At 36.7% G+C, this 12,083-nt stretch overlaps 1 protein-coding gene across 1 annotated transcript in view; it reads left to right on the forward strand.

Moving 5' to 3' along the window:
* mRpL47 (mitochondrial ribosomal protein L47) overlaps positions 1-10,017 on the forward strand; it is a 103,325-nt gene extending 93,308 nt beyond the window's left edge. The window contains exon 6 of the mRNA XM_090407909.1: positions 8,647-10,017. Coding sequence (XP_090264035.1) covers positions 8,647-8,917 — 271 coding nt within the window. The 3' untranslated portion in view covers positions 8,918-10,017. The remainder of the gene's footprint in view (positions 1-8,646) is intronic.
* The last annotated feature ends 2,066 nt before the right edge of the window (positions 10,018-12,083 follow it).

Consider the following 12,083-nt stretch of genomic DNA (forward strand, 5'->3'; position numbering starts at 1 on the left):
GCAGAGAACACTTGTTTTGCTAATCTTTCCTCTCCCATTCTATTTAAGTGACCATACCACCTGAGATTAGCTCTGCTAACGCATTCCTGGATGCTGACAAGTTCTTTCCTAATATCCTCATTTTTAATATGATATTGCCATTGATGCCATCTGTTCATCCCTCTAATCTTTCTCAGGACTCTCATATCTGCAGTCTCTAGTCTTTGGTCAAGTGTTTTACTTCTGAACCAGCTCTCAGATCCATAAGTTAAAACTGGTTTGAACACTGTCTTGTATACAGCTAATTTAGTGTTCCGACTAATTTCTCTCTTATTCCATATGAATTTATTCAATTGACTTCCCACCATACCAGCTTTGCTGATTCTGTTGTCTATTTCTATATTTAATTTACCATTTTCAGTAAAAATCGTCCCTAAGTAGCTGAAATGTTTTACTTGTTCCACAGGTTCTCCATTCACAACACAGTTGACATTTTCAATGATTCTGCTATTTTCATTGTCTTTGTCTTTTTATTGCTGACCTTCATACCATATCTATTACAACAGCTATTCAATTATATAGTCAGAGAATCTTGCAGACTCGTAGCGGATTTATTTAGAAGCATAACATCATCTGCATAAAGCAAAGAGCTGGCATTAATATCTCCAATTTTGATATCAGGTGTAATATCACTTTCCTTCATAATGTGATCCATATAGATAATGAATAACAGAGAGGATAATGTACATCCTTGTCTCACACCAGATTTAACATTAAACCATCTTCCTGTACTTCCTTCAATTCTAATTGCTGGCTTACAACTCAAATAAAGACTAAGTATTGCTTGATACAATGTCCCATTGACACCATATAACTGCAGCGTATTGAATAGCTTCTCTCTTGGCACCTTGTCATATGCCTTTTCCAAATCGACAAAACTTAAATACAGATCTTTGTTATATTCCCATGCTTTCTCGACTATTTGTCGTAAAGTGAAGATCTGATCCTGACAGCCTCTATTTGGCCTGAATCCAGCTTGTTCTTCACCAAGCTTTTCTTCCACAATTCTTCTCAACTGTTTCTCAAGTATACTTGCATTGATCTTGCCAGGAACACTCAGTAGGGAAATACCTCTGTAATTCTCACATTCAGTTTTATTTCCCTTTTTATATATGGGTACTATGAGAGCTCTACTCCAATCATCGGGAATTCGTCCCTCAGTCCAGGCTTTCTGAACTATGCAGTGCAGCCGCTGTAAGACTTTTATACGACCATACTTCAGCATTTCTGGTCGAATATCATCTACTCCTGCTGCCTTTCCACATTTCAAGCCTTTAATGGCTTTTTCTACTTCAAGTATGGATATGTATTCCTGACTACATGCCTGGTCAGTGTTTTTTATCACTGTGCTGTCATGCACTGCTTCTTTCATTTAGCAGTTTTTCAAAGTAATTACTCCATACTTCAAGGATATCTTTTTCTCCTGTTTTCATGTCACCTTTATCATCTCTAACTCCTTTTCCAGCACTCTTTCCTCCATTCCTAAGCTTCTTCAACAACCTCCAGAATATTTTGCCACCTTCTTGATATTTATTTTCTATATTCTTGCCAAAGTCCTCCCATGACTTTTGTTTAGCTAGTTTTACACACTGTTTAGCTTTCTTGCATTTGTCTCTATATTCTGTAAGAGTAAAAGCTGACTTATTTGCCAGGAACTTTTGATATGCTTTCTTCTTTTCCTTCACTGCCTCTTTAACTTCCTGTGTCCACCATGGAGTTCTAATTTTTCTATCCTTGCAGACAACCTCACCACATGCCTCTCTGGCTGAATCAATCAATGTTTTCTTCAGAGTTTGCCACTGAATCTCCAAGATTTGATTCCTGTTCTCAAACTCTTTCATTTTTTCTTCAATAATCTTTGTGTATTTTAGTCTACAGTTCACATCTGAGAGCTGCTCAACTTTTATTCGCTTTAAAACTTTCTTACATGTTATTCTTTTCAATATGAAATTCAATTTTATCCTGCTCAAGACTAAATAGTGATCACTTCCAATTTCAAATCCTCTGTACACTCTGGTGTCCTGCACCAGGGAGAAAACATCACTATCAACAATAACATAGTCAATGAGACTTTTCTTATTTCTAGCCTCTTCTCTCCATGTGAATTTGTGCACATTTTTATGTTGGAACATGGTGTTAGTTATAACCAGTCCATGTCCTGAGCAGAAATCCAACAGATATTTGCCATTATTATTAGCTTTGCTCTTTTCTCCAAATTTTCCCAAAATATTTTTATATGTCTCATAGTCATTTCCTACTCTGCTGTTTAGATCCCCAACAAGGACCAACTTTTCCTTTTTCATTGTGTCAGTTGCTTTTTCTAAAGCCTCCAAAAATTCCTCCACTTCTACCTTAGTAGAACCTTCTGTGGGACCATAGGCACAAATAAGTCTCATTGTCCAGTTCCCCATTCTCATATTTGCCCACATTACTCTACTTGATACTAACTGCCATTCAAGAAGATTAGCCTCGTATTTTGTGTTGAATACTATGGCTACTCCTTCTTTTCCTTGATTGTCATTGCCTGAATATAACATTTTGTATTTATTGCTCAGAAAGATCTCACCAGTTTTGGTCTTTTTTGTTTCAGTCACCCGTATTATGTCGATCTGGTACTTATCTAATTCCTCAGCTAGCTCCATTTCTTTGCCATTGAGGCTTCTTACGTTGATAGTACCGATCTTTAACTCTGGTGATGTTGAGTTGTGGTTTATTTTCAGATTTGTTCCAGTAGCTGACTTTTCGCTGTTCGCCCTGGTTCCATGGCGAAAACAACGGGGGCCTTGTTTAACCGGGCGACGCTCCAGCCGGCATGAAATTTTGTCATGTTGTACCATCATTTTTTATTTTGGTTTAACCAATAAGAATACAATTTGGTCGGCTAAATCCCAAATTGCCAGCCCATCCTCGTTCGTTCAGTATCAAAGTAGATACTCAACAGGGTGCACCACGAGAAGGTGAGGATTGGACATTAGGTCAGAAGCCCTGGTCGGTTCTCCGCATTCCTTTAAAGGCTATGTGGAGGTCTCCTCTCAGTTATACAGCTTTGACCCTTAAGCACCCCAAGTTAATTTTTTCTATTGTTAAATAAATTAAACAGTAGAAGTGGTGCATACATTGTAATAATGCTGTCGTCTAATATGTCTTGGGCCACCAACTATATATAATGTTATTTGTACTGGATTAAAAAAAATTGGAGTCATCATTATTTAAATGAAGTGGTTATAGATGTTGTGGTTATGATAGAGATGGCAGAATTGTATTGAATTGTGATACTTCCATTTGGGCTGCTGAAATTAGAGAGATAGATTCTAGACAGATAAATAAAATTTGCTGATAGATATTAAAGTAGGAATATAGTCAGTGAATAAACTAGATTGCTATTTATTTAAAAAGGATGTTACATTGGTCTAAGAAAATGGCAGTAAACCACAATGTTTATTTTTGTAATAGAAGTCTTTGAGTAACTCAGAATACTTAAGATTGAGGACCTAAGAATAGTAGAACAGTCAAATATGCAATATTTTTGAAACAGTAATACATTCACTGATGGTATCTGGCCTGCTGTTTTTTTAGCATATTGGGAAGTGGTTTTCCTTGATTATCCATGCAGAAGGAATAATGCTAATAGAACACCTTCAACTTTGGATGATGTTATGAGCTATGATGTCCTTTGCTTGAAAAGACGTAGGTTCTGATTTCATCAAGTGCATGAAGAGCTTTTATAAGGATATTCAAAGTGATTTAGCTAGCTGAAAACACTTTAAATGAAAGGTCATCTGTGGTATAATTGGGAAAAGAATAGGTTAAGAAAAAAGTCAGGTGTTGCAAGTATGTATGGTGAGGATTATCTGGTATTCTGGTGGGTAAGTAGATGAGTTAATGTTGGATCATTGCAAATAGCAAATATGTTTCCATATTTCAACTTGGTCATTGGAATTATGAAAAGGAAACCAGAAAATTTCAAGTCTCCAGAGAACATTACTGCACTGTTCGGGGTTGGACTGGTAAAAAAAATCTAAACATCTCTAAGAGATTAGGGTGATTAGCAGAATTTGGAAAGAGATAAAGACAACAAATAAATGCAACAGAATGAGATGGGGAGTGACGAGTCTAGTTTTAGCAGTCTCCCTGGCATGGGATGCCAGAATGCACCACTGTGCAAGTACCGCACATCTGGTACTTGCACATGGTAGCATTCTGATATCCCATGCTCAATACATCAGTGTGCAAGCAGTAATGCATGTGAAAGAGTCATGCATACAAGGGCAGTAGCTGACTAAGTTGAGTTCGTTGAGGGATAGGAATCAGTTCTGGGTGTCTAATTGGATGTTTTTATTTTTATTTTTTTTTTGGTATTTTATATATACAGTAGCAAACAAATTTATCTGAATAACCCAAATTTTTGTCAAGTTTTTGGTTTTGGTTTGTTTTTTTTTGTTTCAGTTCACAATGATTTTAGTTCACTATTCTGGTTGAGCGCTGTGTGTTTTATTCATTTTGTGTAGCTATAAAATAGATACATCTCCAAGAAAGCGTTCAAAAATATGTACTCTTTCTCAGCACACATCGATGACTCAAGGACAAATTGCCAGAGTGTGTTTTTGGTTTGGGTACCATTAATGTGATTTTAAAGAGGTTTAGGGAAACAGGTACCTTTTCTCCTGAAAGAAAACAAAAATCTGGGTGGAAAAGAAAAACTACACTTACTCAAGGTTGTTTACTAGTTAGGAAAAGCAAAATGAATCCATGCTTGTCTGCTGTAGACTTAAATAGACTTGGCAGCTAGTGGGATTAATGTTTCTGACATAATCCCACTTTTGGAAGATTGTTGGAAGCAAGGAGGACTGCTCACAGACCAAAAAAGAAACAACTATTGACAAAGATTATACAGAAAAAGAGGCTCCAGCAGGCAAAAGTGTACAAAGATTGGATTGTTGAGAAGTGGAAGAAGGTCATATTCTCAGATGAGAGCCATTTCTTTGTCCAAGGAGAGCGAGTACCCTATGTTTGCAAATCAGCAGCTGAAAATTCTCTCACCCACCTTCAATGATCTCCTAAACACCCAGCTAGTAAGATTTTCTGGGGTTGTTTTACACATGATGGTCCGTGATCAATTGTGCCTGTTGATGGTATGATGAAAAGTGACCAATACTTAAAAGTATTGGAGAAAAGGGTGGTCCCACAGATCCAGAAAGACAAAGAACTCATCTTCCATAAATTAAAGATATCAAGAAATTATATACTTGGTTTAATCCTTTATTCAAGTGTAAGCAGACAAAGTTTGCGCCTGAAGTATTTTCAGGGCTGGGGCAACTCGTATATAGAAGCTAATGACTTCACATCACTTGCCTTAGTATCCCATAATGCAAAGTACATATCGTTGCAGACATGTTTACTGCTATGCATTATAGGGTCACTACCCAGACCAGTTTTGACCTTTATTGAGGTCTCATCAGTTATAGCCAGATTTCAGCCTTAGTATCACCTCTGGGTCTCATCCACTGATGAGACCTCAATAAAGGTCGAAACAGGTCTGGGTAGTGACCCTTCCCATAATGCATAGCAGTATACATGTTGGCAAGGATATGTGCTTTACATTATGGGATACCAAGGCAAGTGATGTGAAGTGATTAGCTTCTATATACAAGTTGCCCCAGTCCTGAAAATATTTCAGGCCCAGACTTTGTTTGTTTAGACTTGGATAAAAGATTGAACCAAGTATATAATTTCTTGGTATCTTTAATTTATAGTATAACCAAGTGGAAAAACTTCCAATAACTTGCCTTCCAACAGGATCGTGCTCCATGCCACACTTCAAAAAAAAGTGAAAGTTCCTCAAAAGTCACAACATCTGATTGCTTCAGTGGCCCAGTAACTCTCCTGACATTAACCCAGTAGAAAATTTGTGGGCCATAGTGAAAAACAGACTCGGAAAATTAAATTGTGATACAAAGGATAACTTAATACCATCCATTATACAAGTATGGTTTCAAGATGCAGAAATAAGAAAAATTTGTTCTGTGTTGGTAAAGTCCATGCCTAAGTGAATTAATGAACTTATTAGGAACAGAGGAGCACATAAATTATTAGGTATAGTCAGAGTTTAATTTTTGTGCTTAGTTTCTTGCGAAACTAAAATTTTTCTTTAAAATGTGTGTTTGAATTAATTTCTTTGCTACTGTATACATATATACAGTGGTATCTTGGATTGTGAGTAACTTGGTCTGCGAGTGTTTCGCAAGAGAGCAAAAATTTTTAATAAATTTTAATTTGATAAACGAGTGACATCTTGTAATACGAGTACTGTATTACCTATACACTTTGTCTTCCAAGTGTCACGTGATCACAAGCAGCTCGGGATTGTGGGTAATCGTCTTGCATGCACGGTCTCAGTCGGCATACCTCATTTGTATAGTCAACATTCGTGCTAGCATTGTGACCACATGTGTGTGCGTAAAGCATTTTTTTATTTTGTGTCCAAGTGTAGTGACTGTTCTTTATTAACTGTACTACGACAATGGCCCCAATGAAGAAAGGGTTGAAAAGGAAGGCGGTAAGAAGAAGGAGATGATTATGGTGGAAGATAAGAAGGAAATCATCGGGAAGCACGAACAAGGTATAGAAGTGGCCACCATCACAAGATTTTATAAGAAGTCTACGTCAACGATTTGCACAGTATTAAAGAAGAAAGAAGAACTAAGGGGGCTAGATGTCACGAGAGTATCAAAGCAACGGCTACATATTCTGGAAGATGTAGAAAAGTTGCTTTTGGTGTAGATAAACGAGAAGCAACTAACAGGTGATACTGTGACCGAGAACTTAATCTGTGAGAAGGCAAAGGCCTTGTACGCCAACCTCATAAGTAAACTTCCAGGTACGTCTACAGAAAACGAAGAAGGCTTCAAGGCGAGCAGGGAAGGTTTGATAACTTTAAGAGGAGAAGTGGGAGATCCATAGTGTTGTGAGGCACGGAGAGGCTGCGAGTTCGGACGCAAAGGCAGCTGTGGCATTCGTTGCCAACTTTCAGAAGCTCATGGTTTCCGAGTGTTACCTGCCGTAGCAAGTTTTTAATTGCGATGAGACGGGGCTTTTTTGGAAAAAGATGGCAAAGAGGACCTACATTACAGCAGAAGAGAATGCAATGCTCAGTCACAAGCCCATGAAAGACCGTCTCACCCTCTTGCTGTGTGCTAATGCAAGCGGTGATTTCAAAGTCAAGCCCCTGCTCGTGTATCATTCTGAGAATCCATGAGCCTTCAAGAAATGCAAGGTGCAGAAGAGCCAGTTAAACGTTATGTGGAGGTCCAACAACAAGGCTTGGGTCACTCGTACCTTGTTCGTTGAGTGGATTAACGAGGTCTTTGGTCCTGCAGTGAAGAAAACCTTTAGAAAAAAAAATTGCCACTCAAAATCTTGCTGGTTATGGATAATGCTCCTGCTCATCCTCCAGGCCTTGAAGACGACTTACTGGAAGAATTCGAGTTCATTAAGGTCAAGTTCCTTCCTTTCAACACTGCTCCATTACTCCAGTCCATGGATCAGCAGGTCATTTTGAACTTTAAAAAGCTTTACAACAAAGCACTATTTCAGCGATGCTTCGAGGTGACCGAAGGAACTAATCTTACCCTCCGAGAGTTTTGGAAAAATCATTTCCACATTGTAAACTGCTTCAAGATCATCGATAAAGCCTGGGATCACCAAGAGAACCCTTAATTCTGCTTGGAGAAAATTGTGGTCTGATTGCGTCGAAGGGTTTGCTCATGAACAGGAGCTGCCAGTTGTCGATGAAATTGTGTCCTTGGGGATGACCATGGGACTGGAGGTGAATGAGGACGACATTCAAGAGCTGGTGGAGGAAAACATAGCCAGGAGTTTACCACCGACGAACTGATGGATCTGCATCGTGAGCAACAGCAAGAGGTTATGGAGGAGTTCTGGTCTGAGGAGGAGGAGAAAAAGATGGAGACATCCCTCCATCGTTAAACAGATTCATCTGTTTAACGACAATGCAATGTCATATTTCCGTATATCCTTAAAAAGAGGCAAAAGCAAGTGTCATTAGATAGGTTCCTTGTTAAAGTCGCACAAAAAGAAAAAGAGTCAACAGATAGCAGTGATTCCGTTAGTGACAATGAAAGTTCGTCCTACCCAATACAATTAATTGTATTTACTGTAATATGTAATTGTAATGTAATTAATAAATTCAATTACTTTATGTATTTTGTATTACAGTAATCATTTTTATATGAATATTTTTGAGTTTTGGAATGAATCATCTGAGTTTCTATTATTTGTTATGGGGAAATTCGCTTTGTTATACGAGTGCTTTGGATTACGAGCACGTTTCCAGAATAAATTATGCTCCCAAACTGAGGTACCACTGTATATATATTATATATATTCATAGTGTTACCATAATTATTTATAGTTTTTAATGGTTTGGAGAAAGAATGAAATTGGGAACATGCAATGCAAAATGGTAGAGTATACTCACTCTCCTTGCCATAACTTATCTGTTTTAAAAAAAAAAAATAAGTGTATCAGGATTTTATTGTTAGTTTGCATGTCACTATTGTATAATTATTTGAATGGTTTTGCTTACAGATACAAAGCAACAGAACATCTAGTCCCCCCTGACATGAACTCTGATAGGCCTAAAAATTACCACATATTGAAAGATCCTGATGTTGCAGATTTTCATCGACAGTTGAGAGAAAAAGAAACAGGTAAACAGTTTAAAGAGTGGTTTAAAAGAAAAAGAACTGTTCGCAGGATTCTAAAACAGTTCCCTAATGTTGACGAAGAAGCTCTTCAGGAACAGTATCCTGATGTCTGTGTTAAGGATGTAAAGGCAACTATAAAATGGGAATCATAAAAGTGATACTCCTTCAAGCTCTCTCTATGTTGATAAATAATTAGTGATGCATGATGCAAAATATGGTCATTTAGAAACTGTTGAAACGTTATGTATGATATTAGTTAATATATTTTTTTAGAGTGTGTTTTGCAGTAATACAGAAATTTACGATATTTAAATGTTATTTAAACTGAACAACATTTAATCCCTCAGCTATACAAAATTCTACAAAGTTGTATTCATTCATTCTACCCCTTTTGTGTTTTATGTTTGACATCATTTTGCATATTAAAAGGATGACACACTGTTGACTTAATAAAATATAAGAAATTTAGGATTTAAGAAAAGCAGTTCTAGTGAACAAAGTTCTTCTGTGAAGAATGAGATAAATCCAAACAGCACCACTCAGGGGTATTTGTTTATGTTTATCAGTTGCATGTGTGTGTGTGTCTGAGATCAGTTTTTACTTCTGAAAAAAAAGGAAGGTCCTAGAAATAATTGTACAGTTATTCATCATGAAAGAACAACTATGTCCTTTGTTTGGAAAGACTTGAAGTGAAATCCATCTATGATGTACCGAACATTTATAAGGAATTTCAGCACAGAGTGAGTTTGTTTGTCTCATACAGAAGTTGTATGGTTTTCCTTCCCACTGCAAACTTGGGTTTCATGCCCATGCACAGAACAGACAAACTGGCAGTAGTGTATATGTCATTTATAATTCCTTATAAATGACAGACATATCAGACTATGTTGACTAACTGCCATACTCTAGATAAATTAGATTTGTAAACAACTGGATATCTTGTCAGCTGGATAACAGGCCATTGCATCCACATGTTTATGTAATATGAGATATGAAATACAAATGAATTTCATATCATTTGAGGCATGCAAGTCTTTCATGGAAAGCAACTACTACCCCCCCCCTCTCCCTACCTTTCCAAAAATTACTCTTGTAGATCTATTAATGTAGAAGCTAATATAAGGATTAATTTCCTCACTGAAACTAGTTTCACAACAGTTGTCTTGCATGTTGTGCATCAGCTGGGAACTTGCTTGACCATATATCATGTACCTTTTACATTTTTTGGTACAAATAAAATTCTACCAGTTTGTATTGGAATTTTATTTATAAAATTAGTATTTGTGAACTATCATTATGATATAGAAAATCTCAGATGTAATTCTATGTGATTCTATTCTATTCTAAGTTTTATACATGCACACACACACACCTTTATTTGCTTTCAAAATTTTTCTTTACATAAATTGGTTGGTTTCTGCACCTGATGACTGTATTATGAACAGGTGCGATGACATATTTTCAGTAACTGAAAATTTGAAATAGGTTTGTAGAACGTCGTATTTAGTTCGATACTTATTTAGCACACATGCACATACAAAGCAAAAGAAAGTGAAAGTGCAGTATATTCCATCAAAGGGAAGTGTTTTTCGCTACATAGTGCCATTTTTATTCTAGCTGTCTCTAATTGCCACTAAATATAGTACATACTCTAATTGTCTGTGTACTGTATTTGGTAATCCAGTAAGACTTCTTTCTGCTTTGTTTTGTTTGTCTGTGCAGTATAGTGCCTTTGGGATGGATGTTTGTTCATTATACAGGGCTATTTTCATTTGTCTTCGGAAAGACTAGACTTTAAGTAGAAGTCCATTTCTTCCTATGACTAAAAATGAATCCTGCTTCACAAGAACAGAACTGTCTGATGATCTCTAACCAAATATTAACATATGTGGAATTTATTACCATGTAAAAAAGTGTACGTTGATTATGAAAATCATTACTTAAAATCTTTTTAGAAAACAAACAAAATAAAATGGAATATAAATAAAAAATAAATACGAATAACAAGCTTGACAAATTGTACAGGATGATTTGCCCACTTAGTGTTCCATCAGGGCACACAATTCATGCCATGCCTAGGCAAATCATCTGATCATCATTATTAGATGGATAGGTATGCTTCCTCCTTATTATCATTTACTAAGCTACCAATGTATACAAGCACTTTATTATTGGGTAGTTATTTATAGAGGCTCCATAGCAAAGTCAGTATAGGCAAAAGCTTTTGATTAGGAAGACCTATGTTCAAATTCAGAGGATGTGAAGAACTTGTGTTAAGGCTTTTCAGCTGAAGATAAGTTAGTTGGTCTCATACAGAGGTGGCAAAGTTTTCTTTCCAGATACTCAGTTTATCATCCTGCAAACAGGAAAACTGGCTTCATATCTACAAACATGAAATACTTTTACTGGAAAAAGAAGGCAACAGGAAACCACCTTGTTCCATAATTATTCCCTAGTAAAGTTACATTCTTACCCCAGCAATCATTATTTGATGAGAGAAACCTCTTTCCTTCTCATAAGTTAATTTAAGTTTGTTATGCCCATCATAAATGTGAACATGTCTAGAAATTTTAGGATGACATCATATTTTAGTTTCAGCTCACAGCAACTTATATGACATATATATAATGCCACAGCTGCAAATTATTACCAATTCATCTTCAATGTACCAAATGACTGATGAAAGAGCTTAACAATACCAATTTTCAAAAAAAAAGAAAATAGAATGTATTCAGAGAACTACAGAAGAAGAAATTTGCACAGTATAAGGGGTCAAAGCCAAATAACTGCAAGGAGACCTCTGCATTGCCTTTTAGGGATGCAGAGAATCTACTAGGACTTCTAACCTTAATGTGTAATCCTAACCTTGATGTCGTGCACCCCTTTAGTAGGTATCTACTGGGTTCTGAACAAATAAGGATGGGCTGGCAATTTGGGACTTGGCCAACCAAATCATACTGTATTGGCTTAAACCACAAATGCATATGATGGTACAGCATGATGAGATTTCATGCAGGCTGGGGTGTTGCCTGGTTGAACAAGGCCCAGGGAAACAAGCTGTTTTCATCAGGGAACCAGGGTATAAAGTGAAAAGCCATCTACTGGAACAAACTCCAACTCAACATCATCATCAAATTCCTGCCATGTACCCTCAAGGGGTGTACAGGATATGATAGTACTACATGAAAAAATTACATCATTACTAACTTCCTATCTACAATTTTCCTCCAAATCAGTCTGTTACTTGTCAAGACTCCAACATTATCAGATCTTATATTTCTATCGTCTAAGGCACTTTGTACCGTATCAATCCACCTA

Source organism: Typopeltis vanoorti, chromosome 2, assembly GCF_054136105.1.
Source record: "Typopeltis vanoorti isolate ZY-2024b chromosome 2, IOZ_Tvanoo_1.0, whole genome shotgun sequence".
In the NCBI taxonomy this organism is placed as follows: Eukaryota; Metazoa; Arthropoda; class Arachnida; order Uropygi; family Thelyphonidae; genus Typopeltis; species Typopeltis vanoorti.